The sequence below is a fragment of the Haliotis asinina genome, chromosome 1 (assembly GCF_037392515.1).
Source record: "Haliotis asinina isolate JCU_RB_2024 chromosome 1, JCU_Hal_asi_v2, whole genome shotgun sequence".
NCBI classification, from domain to species: domain Eukaryota; kingdom Metazoa; phylum Mollusca; class Gastropoda; order Lepetellida; family Haliotidae; genus Haliotis; species Haliotis asinina.
Window position 1 is genome coordinate 14506758 of NC_090280.1, and position 16687 is coordinate 14523444.

At 43.3% G+C, this 16687-nt stretch overlaps 1 protein-coding gene across 1 annotated transcript; it reads left to right on the plus strand.

Annotated features, from left to right (window-relative positions):
• Positions 1-2355: 2355 nt before the first annotated feature.
• Positions 2356-16687, plus strand: LOC137284182 (monocarboxylate transporter 12-like). Its single transcript, XM_067815943.1, has 6 exons — positions 2356-2729; positions 5228-5371; positions 6034-6873; positions 7527-7796; positions 8134-8259; positions 15184-16687. The coding sequence occupies exons 1-6, from the start codon at positions 2453-2455 to the stop codon at positions 15348-15350; spliced, it is 1824 nt and encodes a 607-aa protein (XP_067672044.1). The 5' UTR covers positions 2356-2452; the 3' UTR covers positions 15351-16687.

The window sequence follows — 16687 nt, forward strand, 5'->3', positions numbered from 1 at the left end:
GCTATCGTACTGTCTCAGGTGTACGTCGCTGGGCTGAGCTAACTTTGTGTGTTGGCGATTAGGTTCCAGACTGTGAGGGTGCATGTTCGAATCCCGGATGAGACTAAATACGTACGAGAATTTGTATTTTACTAAGAAAGCTGTAATCCCAATTATAACACATGTCACATCTGACCACTTTCTAAATAGTTTTTATGTAATCATGGATCGCAGCGTTAACATGATCGTGACTCCCATACGTCAACATGGACGTAAGCCTGTCGTAGGGATACGTGGAACAGGGCCCAAGTTTGGAAACTGAACACGAGTTGAGGTCTGCCAGGTCACTAGGCCGGATGTGGCCGTAATGCAATACTCATAATAACTACTAGCCACAACCACCCAAACTGGTGAAGCGAAACACATGTTAACACACATGTATAGCATAAATGCTTCGGATGGTAATACAAATGTATAACCCTGGACGTTATCAGCTTCTTATCGGTACAATGCCCTTGTGTGTACATACATATCTCATACCCATCTAACCCCAGTGACCCCTAACCTTGACCTTAGTACTACTGATTACGAGTTTTCCATAGTCAGCATATTCACGTGTTTACTGAATGTATAATGAGTGTACATATGGAAATCATCCATTGGACATTACAGCATCTATACAGTGCTGACATGTATGTCAGGTACTGAAATGTGACGTCATTTTTGGCGTCATTATGGTTTATTCTCATTCAGTTTGCCATAGAGAAAGAAAGTTCCGGGATTATTGTTGTTGGAGGTTGTAGGTATTTACAAGAAAGTTGAAACAGTGTGACCAAGTAATTACGTGACTTTCGAATTTCAAACAGATAAGACTATAAGCCTAATCCATTTTCGTTTCTTTGTTGCGGGAATGCCTCTGTTGAAACTTGAATGCCAGTAAACGTACAAGGACAACCGGCGACTTCGTCTATTTAGTTTGCACAGACGAAAAAGGCCTAAAATTATGTTTCGTATTTCAAACTGCATGAGTAACGTTTTGCAACAAAATTGGCGCTGGTTAAAAGATTTCAATGAAATGTTCCTCAATTATTCAACACACAGCCCAGCTTGTGTGGTGAAGGGTATAGCCTGGGATGTAAAACCTGTCAAATCACGTGCACAGCTCCCACCAGGTTGACACCCATGGCAACTGTCATGTTCTGTAGAGTATTATGTACCATTCATCTTCTGATGAACACGCCATGAACAGTACTGGTGTTGCTGTAACGTTTCGTTTATATTGTGGTCGATTGAAATTAAGATGTGCAATGTTAAACAGTCTATAACATACAGATTTGTGTCTTAAAAATGTTTTTGATATAAGTTAACTTAAAACGGCTGTTGTTTGACGTCACGTGGGGAGTGCTCACACAAGAACGACCCCAGTTGCCTCTTGATGACATGTAAGTGTCTAGCTCAGGTGGGATTTGGCCGGATTGAACAGGCGCAGACAATGGGGGCTAAAGAAGACGTCAACGTTTACAGCGAACGTCGATGTTGTTGGAGCGGAACGTCTTCCTTTGTACAGTCAGTCGCATTTCTGAAAGTAATTTGCTGTTGTAATGTGGCAGATGAATGTTTACAACAAACATTGCTGACTATAATACACTGAATTGTGGCTTGTTACATATAAGCATCTATTTGTCCAGTGCAGAGTACTGTGTTTTTCAGTACAACTGGCTAAGTGCCGTACCCAGTGCCCCAGTGCCGTACGGTACATAGCACAGCGTACATGCACGGCACTGACGATGTACACGTCGTTTATACAGGGTCATATACAGACTCTTATATACAGACTCACAGACATGCGCGTGCAACTCCCGTGTACGTTTGCTTTATCTATTGCTTAGCGCCTCACGTACCGGTCAATATTCCAGCTGTGTGATTATTGATTCTGAACAGATAATTCAGTGATTTACAACATGAGCACCATTCCACAGAGACGTAAGAGAAAGACAAATATGCATCAACCAAGTCAGAAAGGCTACTCATTATCGTTAGTCACCTATATAGCCAGACTATCGTAAGTCTTCGCGAGGGTGTTGTATGTGCTTGTTGTGCCATAACTGTATGATATTTTCCAGATGTGAGAGAGGTCTTATACGTTTTCGTGAGCTTTGGTGAATATTAACATCAAGTGGCGCCAGAATGACGTCACGACAGCGCAAGCGACTACAGTGAGACGTCACGATGACGCCATGCGACTACGCCACTGTTATGTAATAATACCCGGTATACCCATGTGTGTTAGACTATGTATTCAGGGAAAACATTCATTCTTACTTTTTATTAATCGGTTTACCAAGTATTGTAGAGAGCTTTTTCTGTTACTTGCAGGTACTATGTAACATCGTCCAGTGTTTTGGGTCGCTGATCTACCTGTCATGCGCACAGGGTACACAAATCAGGGATATAAAGCAATCAGCAAAATAACATGAAGAACAGGATGATTTCTAAAGGCGAGAACGAGACGAAGTCTCAGCAGCAGGGTAGCTCGGAGACAAAGCAGTGTGACGACCATGACGACATTATACCAGATGGAGGATGGGGATGGGTGGTGTGCTTCGCCTCTTTCATGATAAACTTTATTCTGGATGGAACCATGTTTTCGTTCGGAGTTATAATGCTGGAACTCTTGGACTATTTTGGAGAATCGAAATCTAAAACCGCCTGGGTGGGCTCGACATTGCTTGGGATGAGTATGCTTATGGGTGAGTACCCGTATGTAGTTTTGACTTCCAGCACAGGTTCTCAGTTAGGCTCTTTCTATCATTTTCACAGTTTGGTGTATCTTGACCTTTATCATATATGTTATCCGATTTTAAACAAATATATATGAAATAAACTATCTTAAGCAAAGTGAAACATTCGCATAATACACAGTTGCTAATGGTATGTTAGATATTTATCTGTGAAAACGGATAGTTTCTATTTTCACAAACCTCTGGAACTTATTACGGTTCACGTGGTTGCAAATTTATTTGTTTATTTTTGACGAATGTTGTTAAACATAATAACAGTAAATTCATTATTCCGTTCCGTACATATGCTTACGGTACTTTCTTACCCTCGGTTGTACCAAACACCTATGAGATAAACATCGTGAATAAATCAAGTAGATATTAATTATACATATCTGGTATACAATAACCCTACATCACATACACTAACACCTTGGCAACAGATCGTGACGTGGAAACAAGACTGATCGTGAAAATTACCGAGGCATTCGTCATCTCAATAACTGATCGCACTTAATAACCTTACGTATTAGTTTTTGATAGCAATCGAACCATGAACTAATCAAATACATCGACAGTTCAGGTACAATTACTAACAGCTTTGCATCGAATTGCGAGGCTTGGTTCATTTTGTAGCAGAACCCGTGGTTAAACTTCATCAAGTTCCTGAATCGAATTGCTTGAGACAGTAATATGATAATATGATGGTAATTCATAAAGACATTAGAACACATTTTGACATGGCCATTGTATGTAGTCGGTAGTTAAGTGTTTAACCTTGCATGAAGCATAGCCACTGGAGTGTAAATGTGTTTTGATAAGCGTGCAGGAAAAATTGGATGTAGGTAAAATTGTGATCACCGCCTAGTCACACACATTGCCTTTCAGCCGTCACACACATGTTCGACCACTTCCGGAATGTGACGACTGGTTACGAATGATTCAGGACTGTTATGTTCTGTTGTATACAACTGAAAGGAGGAGGTTTCCAGTACATGAAAAAATCATTATCAAACAGATGTTAAAGTATCCTTATAGGCAATCATTAGATATCCCCTGTTGGGAAACCCGGTTAGATTACATTATGGACAGACACCAGGCGCTTGCAAACCTATGCTTGGATGAATTGAAGTACACCATCATCAGCGATCACAAAAGCATTTGATGCTGAGGGATATATATAAGTGATTGCAGTTTTACATCACCAGCGTCAAGAACACCGAAGAAACAGATAGGTGGCCATATTGCCTGAAAACTGAAGAGAGAGTGAGTGAGTTTAGTTTTACGCCACATTCAGCAATATTCGAGATGTATGGCGACAGTCTGTAAATAATCGAGGCTGAACCAGACAATCCCGTGATCAACAACATGAGTATTGATGCATTTGGGGTAAGATGACAGTGAGCCAAGTCAGCGAGACTCACTACCAGATTCCGTAAGACGCCTCTTACGACAATCAGGGTTACTGAAGTTCAATTTTCACCCCTATCTTCGGGGAACGCTAGGGTATGATTCAAACGTCTGATGTGCTTACCACAGTGTAATAAGCAGGATATGAAACTGATATCAGCGAAATGTTGACAGTAGACAAAATTCCACCATCATCGGGAAGAAAGGTTCACTTTATTGCTACAAGATTTTGTGCCTGCCACCAGACTCACAAATGACATGCGTACTGTGGATTTCCGGTGACGGAAGTCAGACGTACGCATCCTACTGACTAAACTATACCGGAAGGTTTACACCGGGCTGAAGGTGACGTCAGTTGGAAAACCAGACCTAGACACCACAGGTGAATTCACATACTGTTCAGACTTAACGTCTTGCCACAGTTCCAGAATTCCAAAGTTTCCAAACATGGCCTCGATTGTGGGGTCTCAAACATATTGTTTGGGGTGTGACAGGAAGAGCTGGAAGAACCAATAACTTCAAGGGGCACGGAGCCATATGTGCACTACAGGATGTGTACGGTAAACTGTGCTTGTGTATACGTACCAGACGTCTTGTGGTGTATGGTCCTGTGCATAGTTAAGCAAACGTTGTGCTGGACGCTTGGGTTATCCTGTGCTTTGAGCAGGATATGACGCCTGGAATAAGTGGGTTTAGATTTACGCCGCTACGAAATATTCCATATGACACGATGGGGGACACCAGAAATGGGCTTCCCACTGTGTACCCGAGCAAATCAAACCCGAGCGACCGCTTTACCGCTGTTTAACGTCTGTATCGATGTACTATTTGATGCCATAGCAAATCAAACCCGAGCGACCGCTTTACCGCTGTTTAACGTCTGTATCGATGTACTATTTGATGTCATAGCACTGTGTAGTAACACTGTTTAAGGTCTGTATCGTTGTACTTATTATTGATATCATAACACTGTGTAGTAACACTGTTTAAGGTCTGTAGCGATGTACTATTTCATGTTATGACACAGTGTAGTGACACTGTGTATTCTCTACGTACAGGTCCACTGGTCAGCTTCCTGTTGCGACGGTTCAGCTGTCGTCAGGTCACCATATTTGGAACGCTTTTATCCACCATTGGCTTCGTCACCAGCATGTTCGCCCCCAACGTTGAAACACTCATCATCACGTACGGCGTAATTGGGGGTAGGTCTCATTGACGTCACCAGGGGCGGTGGTGTTCTTACAAATATCCCTGTATGGCGATGTTGGGGTTGCATCTGATAACGCCTCACTTGTTGTGGGCATCTTTTACAACATTATTGTAGGTAGGTCCAGTAGGATTACCACCTACAATATCCATACAATATTGTTGTGGGTAGATCCAGTAGGATTAGGACCTACAATATCCCTACAGTATTTTTGTAGTATGGGTATGTAGTATGGGTATGTAGGATTAGGACCTACAATATCCCTACAGTATTTTTGTAGTATGGGTATGTAGTATGGGTATGTAGGATTAGGACCTACAATATCCCTACAGTATTTTTGTAGGTAGGTCCTGCAGGACTGGGTCCTGCAGTATTCCTACGGCATTGTTGTGGGTAGGTCCTGTAGGATTAGGACTTACAACATCCCAACACCATTGCTGTAGGCAGGTGAAGTAGACCTACTTCCTACAATATTCCTACAACATTGCTGTGGGTAGGCTGTGGTGCTTTTAAGATTGGGTCCTACAGCATCAAAATGTAATATAATGTAGAGGGTAGGCTTTACATATCAGTATTTGTAAGTATTACCCTCGGGTATGACAACCCTTTGTCTTTGTCATGTTTAGGTATTTACCTCTGTATTTGTATTGTCCGCAGGTATTGGGTTTAGTATGGTCTTCCTGCCAGCCATAATCATTGTTGGACTGTATTTTAATAAAAGACGTGCCATAGCAACGGGCATAGCAACTAGTGGTTCCGGTGTTGGAACATTCGCATACGCGCACATATGTGACAATCTTCTTCATGTATTCGATTGGAGGGGGACAGTTCTAATTTTGTCCGGCCTCGTTCTGAACTGTATGGTGTGCGGTTTCCTGTTCCGGCCTTTTGTGGAACAGAAACTGCGCCAGAAGTTCGAGAGAGACAACGACACGGGCGGAAGTAGTGGTTACGGGGGATCCAGTGAGGAGAACGCGTGTGTAAAATCGAAGGAGGATGTATACGAATGTTTGAAACCCCTCCTCAGCAAGAAGTACCGCGATACAAAGCCGGATGTCTTACTACCCATGGACCCATCCAACATGAGACAGGATACCGCGGCAAGGATGACGAAGAGCGCCGAAAACATCAGCCGTTTGCACGTTGCAGTTCCCCTTCAGCGTTTACACAAGAGTACCCACAACATCATGATGAAGAACTCGCTAGACGACCTCCAGATGGAGAAGATCAAGCGGGGGCTTTCCAAGCCGATCCTGCGGAAGGATATATTCTACTCGGGCAGCATACGTCACCTACAACAGTTCCAGCACTGTCGGACGTTGTCGCAGTTTCTTGCCGAGATGACCCAGGATATGGACGTGGAGTCGATAGAGAGTATAGACGAGCGCTGTCGCTTGAAGAAGGGTTGGCTGGCTCGTCTCAAGTACACCCTGGGCACGCACCTGTTCAAGAAGCCGGTCTTCCTACTCCTCCTCATTACCTTCACAATGTGGACAGGTAGGTATATCCTTGTATATATTGTACAAGTGGACAGGTAGGTACATCCTTGTATGTATTGTACAAGTGGACAGGTAGGTACATCCTTGTATACATTGTACATGGGGACAGGTAGGTACATCCTTGTATATATTGTACGTGGGGACATGTAGTGGCATCCTTGTATATATTATTCATGTGGACAGGTAGGTACATCCTTATAGTGTACGTGGGGACAGGGTGCATCCTTGCATATATTGTGCATGGAGTCAGGTAGATGCAGGGACACAAGCTACGTGAAGTCAGGTAGACACAGTACCTTGTACATGGGTACCGGCAGTACTGCAACCCGACCAGAAGCTACGTGAAGTCAGGTAGACACAGTACCTTGTACATGGGTACCGGCAGTACTGCAACCCGACCAGATAACATTCAGTCTGACTGCTGGAATTAGGTTTGAAACGTTGTTTGTAAAAGGGTTAGGAGAAATTCTACATTTAACATTTTGAGAACGGCACTTTCTTTCAACATACGACTCCAAGTAGGTTTAATCCAGACTCACTCCTAACTGTTCATTATTGTTTATCTCCTCAAAGAGTACTCCAGCCCATCAAAATACCAGCAGCCATTTTGCTGATTACATAGTCACTGTCGTCTCTTTCCGTCCTCTCCAGTGCAGTCCGTGCCGCTCACGTATGTCCCCGACTATGCCGTCTCTATCGGCCTGGACAGGTCCCAGGCTGCCTTCCTCATCTCCATCGTCGGCATATCCAACACCATCGGCCGCATCTTCGCCGGCTTCATCACCGATTTCTTCAACATTCGCAGTATCATCATCTACATCTTCGCATTACTCACGGCCTCCACTGTCAACTTCGTCTTGCCATTTTGCAATAGCTTTGCCCTTCTGGCCTGCTGTGCGGGCGTCTTCGGGCTTTGTATGGGTGAGTGTAGACACAACACTCGGCACAACACCTCCACTGAGATATTATATGAATCTAAATTACTGATTTAAAACGAAAACCCAAACGATTAGACGAAACAAAGAAATGTTTTTTTCATAAATTTTCGTGAAAAATGTAAATTAACGTATTATTTTGTGTATGTTGACGACGTCGCTCATCAGATGATCCGAGTTTTGGGTCGACTCAGTTCAGCTTCATGCACTCCGGAACGCAAGTGTTAGATTTAACTTTAGAATAGAAAACATACCCGCAGACATCATTGAGGGTTTTCACGTGGGCTGCCATCATTGTACATATTTTCCGGTTGGTGTTTCAGCTGTGGCTGTGTCAATGCGGACAATTGTGCTGGCTGACAACCTTGGTATTGAGTACCTCACCTCTTCCTTCGGATTGGTGGCGATGTTCCAAGGCATGGCCTTCACAGTCTTCCCTCCCATAGGCGGTGAGTATACACAGCCTTCACAGTCTTTACTCCTACAGGTGGTGAGTATACACAGCCTTCACAGTCTTCCCTGCTATAGGATGGTGGGTTTACAGGGTCTTCACAGTCATCCCGACAATAGTGCAGGAAGCCTTGTTAATCTCACTTACTCTCACGTCACGTGGGCTCACTGAGAGTAGCCCTGACATCAGTTGTAAGAGTCATCGAGTTACTGATTCTCCTCTTATTCCCTCTACAATCAGAAAGCACTCAGTCATGGTTGAGCGATATGAATGATGTTTCACGCCTGACTCAGTTTAAACTGAACAGACAGATAAAGGAAAACCTCCTATGTTTGACTTAACATTAATGAGGAATCGATCACAGAGAAATGATATATTTGAACTATGTCTTTGGGTGACTCTTGTCAGTCTACTTGTTTTTGATATGTTAGAAATGCGTCAATGGTTTTCATACGTCTGCATAACTTTCCTCATGAGTTTACATCCGAACTCGCTGTAAAATATAGAGCTTTATCATTTAGTTTAATTGATATTGTTTACTTTCACTATTCATTTAACCCTCCATGTTTTTACATAGATATCAATATTGAAATGTTCCATTTGAATTTGCCATATCGCCGTTTGATGTAAACTGAATCACCTACCACAAATCTTTCACTCACTCACTCGCTCGCTCACACAAAAAGTTAGTCTGTCGTGGAAATGACAAGCGGTCCTGTCTCTAAGATGCCCCCAACAGTCCTGTAACACCGATATTGTACAATCAGAACGCCCAGGTGCTGTAACAGTGGTTTAACACCAACATTGTACAATCACAACGTACACGTGATGTAACAGCGGTTTAACATCGACATTGTACAATCGAAACGTACACGTGATGTAACAGTGGTTTAACATCGGCAGTGTACAATCACAACGCTTAGGTGATCAAGTACACTTTTACAATGCGTTCGAATAAATTGAACATGATGAATCGTGAGAATTCGTTAACACTGACTTCTGCTCATCAGCACTCCGATGAAATCGTCAGCTGTACTGTAATCCCCAGGTATCGCAGGCAAAAGACTGAGCATGTTGAACAATAAGACAGAAGTAAACTCTTGCTTGGACCCAAAACATCTATTCTCAAAATGAAGTTCCCTGTAGTCGAAGATAGACTGGCCAGGTAAATACCAGAGTGTAGTTATACCAAGGTGATGTAGTCAATAGATAGTCTGTCTGGAGTCACGTGGCTTGAATAATGCAGAGAGCGGAGTTAAAAAAAAGAATCAGACAAACAGACACACACACAGACAGACAGATAGACAAAATTCCCCCTCCGTGGGAAAGTGCGTCTCTGGTCGATGATTCAGTCCTGTTTTGCATCACACTAAAGATGTTGGTAGTTGTTGGTACCGTGCCTGGTGATCTGTATCAAGGACATAGAACAAGTATTGGTTGGCTAGGGGCAGTATGCCGTGCCTGGTGATCTGTGTTAAGTGAGTAGAACAAGTATTGGTTGGCTAGGGGCAGTATGCCGTGCCTGGTGATCTGTGTTAAGTGAGTAGAACAAGTATTGGTTGGCTAGGGGCAGTATGCCGTGCCTGGTGAACTGTGTTAAGTGAGTAGAACAAGTATTGGTTGGCTAGGGGCAGTATGCCGTGCCTGGTGATCTGTGTTAAGTGAGTAGAACAAGTACTGGTTGGATGGGGCAGTATGCCGTGCCTGGTGATCTGTATTAAGGGGGTAGAACAAGTATTGGTTGGATGGGGGCAGTATACCGTGCCTGGTGATCATGTATTAAGGGAGTAGAACAAGTATTGGTTGGCTGGGGACAATACATCTATACCGTGCCTGGTGATCATGTATTAAGGGAGTAGAACAAGTATTGGTTGGATGGGGGCAGTATACCGTGCCTGGTGATCATGTATTAAGGGAGTAGAACAGGTATTGGTTGGATGGGGCAGTATGCCGTGCCTGGTGATCATGTATTAAGGGAGTAGAACAAGTATTGGTTGGATGGGGGCAGTATACCGTGCCTGGTGATCAAGTATTAAGGGGGTAGAACAAGTATTGGTTGGATGGGCCAGTATGCCGTGCCTGGTGATCATGTATTAAGGGAGTAGGACAAGTATTGGTTGGATGGGGCAGTATACCATGGCTGGTGATCATGTATTAAGTGGGTAGGACAAGTATTGGTTGGCTGAGGACAGTATACCGTGCCTGGTGATCTGTGTTAAGGGAGTAGGACACGTATTGGTTGACTGGGGACAGTATACCGTGCCTGGTGATCTGTATTAAGGGAGCAGGACAAGTATTGGTTGGATGGGGCAGTATACCATGGCTGATGATCTGTATTAATAGGGTAGAACAAGTATTGGTTGGCTGGAGGCAGTATACCGTGCCTGGTGATCTGTATTAAGTGGGTAGGACAAGTGTTGGTTGGCTGGGGGCAGTATATCGTGCCTGGTGATCTGTATTAAGTGGGTAAGACAAGTGTTGGTTGGATGGGGGCAGTATACCGTGTCTGGTGATCTGTATTAAGGGAGTAGGAAAAGTGTTGGTTGGATGGGGCAGTATACCGTGCCTAAGCGGTGCATTTATGACAGAATCGCCAAGAAGTGAAATCACCTTCATGACGGTATTTAACCCTGTTTGAACTCACCGTATACCATTATCACCACTTGACTCACATAAGACCGCTAATTCTATCTCGACCATCTTCATTTAGATGGAGCCGCCACGACAGGTCACGTGTCACTGGAATATGGGTCTGAGTGTTATGTACATATATGAATAGGGTCAGTCCAATATTTGTCCAGACAGTTTACAATGATTAAATGCGCGTCTTTTCAGTGGGTCAGTGACCTCTTGATCTCTGACCCAGTCAGGAGATAATCTGTCTGAGGTCTAAGGGCGAGGTTGTTACCGAGGACGGTATCGAGTATTTCGGTAACTCTCAACCTTGACATTGAGGCAAAGGAAGATAACTGCGCGTATATGTTTTATTAGACATTCGAAATTCAGCTCCAAGAAAGAATTCTTCCAAACAAATGTTTCTCGAATGGTCTTGCCTCGTGATGATGAAGGCCTTTTCCTTACTTCTCATGATTGGGTCGACATTTCAAGAGATGACAATATCTTGCACCCGCGTAAGACTGGGTGATAACTTTATTGCACCTGACGAAAAAAAGAACAGTTTGCACCGGCTGATGAATTTCTAAATACCCATAAAGCTTGAATTTTGTAACTGATGATTTAGAACAACTTTATAACAAAATTATTGTGAATTCTGAACAGATAAGAATATCCCTCTAAATACGTACTACCTTAATTACATGTGTGCAATAAACAGTAAGTCATCCAGTCACTGATCGTGTAGTCATCAGAGTCACTATGGTGCATAGTCCAAACCAATCTGTTCTCCAGACTATGCTTGTCGTAATGGGCGACTAAACAGATCGGGTGGTCAGGCTCGCTGACTTGGTTGACACGTGTCATCAGTTTCCAATTGCGCAGATTGATGCTCATGTTGTTGATGACTGAAATGTCAGGTCCAGACTCGATTATTTACAGACCGCCGACATACAGCTTTTGAGATAATGCTGAGTGTGGCGTAAAACTAAACCCACCCACTCGCTCATAAAATATGACGTTTTACCAGTTCTGACTTTACTAATAAAAACTATACACATTAAGTAACGACCATCGTAGATTACCTAGTGTCTACAACCGCAGTTCGTGTGTAACACATACCGGGCGCTGTTTCGGAGCTGACATTACCATTTCATCCCGATATCGACCATTCCTCCCTCGAGTTTTACACCGCACTCATTCTGTGATGTTTGAAACTGACCGTCCAGATGAAAGTGTATACAACGACGTTCCGGCCAATATCCCGTCAGGCCACCCGATCCTGCTGGGATCATATCGTGATGGTTCCCGATCCACAAAACCTCTGTTAGCGCTGCCACATTCGTAAGCCTATAACAGACTAAGTTACCAACGCTCTGTGGGTCGGGACGCAGAAGGATAATGCTTATTGGGATAGTCAGCATGGGTTGCTGAAGAAAGTCAGGTATGGTTGCTGAAGACAGTCAAGTATGAGTTGCTGAAGATAGTCAAGTATGAGTTGCTGAAGACAGTCAAGCATGGTTGCTGAAGACAGTCAAGTATGAGTTGCTGAAGATAGTCAAGTATGGGTTGCTGAAGATAGTCAAGTATGAGTTGCTGAAGATAGTCACGTATGAGTTGCTGAAGATAGTCAAGAATGGGTTGCTAAAGAAATTCTAACTCTTATGAGTGTGTTTGTTCAGATTCGATGTAAAACATGTCGGATGTGAAATTGTGAGAAATTATGGTAATCCTTAACTGTTATACATATCTAGGACATAAGCTTTAAGTCAAGATACTTAAGGTTGTTTGTACGACTTGGGAGTATTACTGCAGTCACTAGTCAGGAGAAGTGCCCCTTCGTAACGCGGCCACTTAGCGAGTAGCTACGGTCTACACGGACTGGGTGTAATCTGTTGACCTGCTGACCTGTCGAACTCTATGTGATATTATAAGTCGCATTGCCTCCGTTTTATCTGTCAAACTGTCTTATCTGTCTTGTACATTTTGTGGTAAATTTCCGTGGTGCGTGTTGGCGTGACATCGATTTAGTTACGAGACACCATGACATACCCGGTCAACGACCTCGGTTCGGATCCTCCTGGAGTTGACCCATGACGTCAGATTTGTCCCTCGCATTTGTCAAACCTCGACGTCTTATCTGTACAACAGACTGTGTGAAATAACGGGTTTGTATTATTCTGCTTATAAGACATAATACCTGTTGAAGTTGAAGCCCTCGTCATGTGGCGCTGTCGTCTTTCACGAACACCAAAATGTCGACGTTACTATCACTATCTACTTCAAATGCTTTGTACCCCATGTTTAGTGCACACATTACCCCTGGTGATCCGAGTTAGTCAATCGGGTCTACAATCACCGACTCACCTGCAACCCTTGTCTGCAGTAAGAGACGTCCAACGGGTGGTCACCACGAGATGATTTACGTATCTGCTGAAAACTTGTCATTGCAAACAAACAGATGGTGCTAATACGCAATAAGTTTTTTTTGTGTGTATATATTGCGTTTCATTGGCATATTGTCTGTATGGCCATTGTTTAGTACACATTCAGCTCATATTATGTGCGTGCGTGCGTGCGTGCCTGCGTGCGTGCGTGCCTGCGTACGTGTCCAACTGCCACTGTCTAGTATGCCAGCATTGATCTATTTACCAGCCCGGTTTCCATTTTAACGCATATATTATTATATATTATTATGTTTAAGAAGACCGCTTTCAAATTTGCATTTTATGTTAACTCTTTTTTTTTTTGCTGCACCCCCAAAACCCCCCGTTCGTATACCCATCAAAAAAAACCCTTTCAACAGTTTTATAGCATTGATAGGCTCCACCCTCCAGGAAGAACGACAAAATAAGCGCTACGACTCTCGTACCTCCTCTTCTGTAGCATAGACCCACGACAGTGTAGTGTTATCCTATTACATTGCCAGCACCGCAGAAAACAATTCAGCACGGTGTATACTACATACGCTGGCTGTTATTCAGCACACACATATCGCTCCGATCGGTCCCTCGTCCCTTGGCCTCGTTACCTGTATCTATGTGGCTGGCCAGATGTTGACGATGCTCCACACTGTGTGCTGCACGTGTACACGGCTATCTGGCTGTCGTCTGTAGATGCACCGATAACTTTCCTGCTGGACACGTTTTGCTCATACACAACCTTTGGACTAGGCCCAGTACAAACATCTAGCGTTCCTCCTTTACGCCACATTCTGCTCGTGTTTCTTCTATTACACGACAATATAACATGGTCTGTGGTTTATTGTATAACATCGTTCCATTCCAGCATGTTGATAGGGCCGCAGTAGTCTGGACACATATACCAGTGATAGATGTCATGAGCACTTGTTCAATCTGTGTTGGTACCACTGCACCTTATAATCAAGACCGAAACTGTGTTTATGGGTGGGTGGGTTTCGGAGAGTGGGTGAGTGTTTGGGTAAGTTAGTGAGTGAGTAGTGGATGGATGGGTAGTTCTGCTTGTTTGGGTGAGTGAGTGATATGTTTTAACACAGTTGCATCCCTATTTTTCAACTCGATGTCAAGAACATCTCAAAGAGAAGGAGCTCTAGGCAGCCCACCACTTTGTGTGTAATCCATGCTAAGATATAACAATGTTACATTTGTGATTACACTTTCTTAGTAAAGTACAGATTCTAGTATTTTTGTTGGGTTAAGTCCCATCCGTGACTGGAACCCACTCAGACATATATCATGCGAAGACTGAGATCACGGATATAATTACTGACGTCTGTCTGTGTGTCTACATGTATACTTCAACAGTATCTCAATTGTCAGTACAGGAGGAAACGAAACACTTGGTAGTTTTGAAGTGACTACCTCCAGAGTGCGTTGATATATAGAGATTATATACAGAAATGTTATATTGCATGCCTGCTATACCATGTGCTCGTGTTCATAAGATTTGCTGCGTTTTGAGTAACAGATAATAATGAATATGTTCATACTGACATGTTTATCAGCTAGTTTGTAAATCGAGACGACGTGAGACCCGTGAACATCAGTTATAGAACTCGTCTCCAGCGTTGTACACGTGTCGTAAAAGTCAAGACTCCACCGTCAAAGCGCTTGAAAATAGCTGTGGCACTAACAGTGCCATAATAATGTAATTATGAAAGTTTGTTCATATCATTTCTGAGACGAACACATGTCAATATACCTTGTAGACTTCCGCTCAAAGAAGACAACCCCTATCTGGAAGTTTCCAGAGCATCCATTCAGTATATACGTCAGCCAATCAACATTCAGACCTTCTATGGTCTATATTCAGACTGTTATATTTCTAGGTAAACTGTACGATGTAACTGGGACGTTCCTGTCGCCGTTCTTGATGGCAGGGACCATGTATGCCATCTCCTTCATCTCCACCTGCATCGTTACCTACCTCAGACGCAACGGTCCAGTCATCACAGTGGAGGAAGTGGAAATCCCGGCGGAAGACAGCGACGCGTGATCGGCGTCCATATTTGGATTCCGTCATTCACCTCCGGGATGTGTTTTAACTTTGCCGTCAGCAAAGTATACGTCTCCGTTTTAAACTGATCTTTGGACATGAGGGCGCAGTATGTGTGTTGTGGTTCTCAGACATTCTTGGACACCATGTCTTTCACAGAAGGTCAAGGTTATAAGGGTTTGTGACCGTTTCTGTTTCTAATGTTATGAAGACTGCGTTAGCCCATTGTCATGTTCATCACACGACCTTCGTCAAACTATCGTCTCAGAATGCATGTCGCTCGGATGGCAGTTGCCATGGTTCACGGATCACGTGACTTGGCACAGCCCTTCATGTAGGTCTAAGAGTCACAACATTGACAGGTTTCTTTTCGGAGTCATCGCGCCCAAGGGTCCCACTTCACAGAGCGTGTTTAACATCAATACCTGTCACAATAAGAAATGTTGTGGTATAGCGAGGGTCTACAGTAGCGAAACTGTTATGTCAGCCACGTTTTTACCAATACTGCAACGACAGGAACATGATGGTTTTTGCAATCAAGAGGGGTTTTACTGTAACAGTACTTTAACTTTCGTCTTCCTTTAAGGAAGGAGGCGCCAGGAATATATTAACTTTATTTTCCACTGTGTAAATAATCTGTGAAATGTTCTGTAATTTACATATAATCAATTCATATCTATCATATTTAAGGAATCGGGTGGTCATGCTCGCTATCTCGGCTGACACATTGGCACAATTGCGTACATCGGTGCTCATGATGTTTATCACTAGATTGTCTGGTCCAGAGTCGATTATTTACAGACCACTGCTGTATAGCTGGAATATTGCTGAGGACAGCGTTGATGTTTACTTCCAATTGGAGATTTGGAAATTCATTATGCAGATTGGGACCTTCGTTTCGCAGTTTATGAGACTAAGACTCACATTTTGTATATTGCGATCCTTGTTTTACCCACATAACGCTCCCAACTAAGGAAAAGGTGAATAGTTGTTTTAACCAGGTGAATAGTTGTTTGTCCACATGTACCAAACACTTGTTGTGAAGTGATTGAGACCTAGTATGTTAGTGTTTATACACATAATGTTTCCATGTTATTCCGTTTCCTTCCTTACTTCTGTGATAATATAAGAATGAAAGCTTATGTTTGCAAAGTGAGACTTGATAAGTGAGTGAGTGAAATTGTTTAAAGTCGCTTTCAACAGGGTTCATCCCCGCGTGTCTGCTAATTGTGGGAGGAAAACCCGAAGTCCTGCAGGACTTTGACGCAGTGTTGGTGATCTGCAAAATGTGTAACTCTGAAGTGTGTGTGATTGTTTTCAGAATAAAATAATTATAC

Excerpts from the sequence above, each read along its gene's own strand:
- LOC137284182 (XM_067815943.1), top strand. The coding sequence starts at position 2,453 with ATGAAGAACAGGATGATTTCTAAAGGCGAGAACGAGACGAAGTCTCAG. Across the intron at positions 2,730-5,227 it reads TGGGATGAGTATGCTTATGG|GTCCACTGGTCAGCTTCCTG; the intron begins GTGAGTACCCGT and ends CTCTACGTACAG. Across the intron at positions 5,372-6,033 it reads CACGTACGGCGTAATTGGGG|GTATTGGGTTTAGTATGGTC; the intron begins GTAGGTCTCATT and ends TATTGTCCGCAG.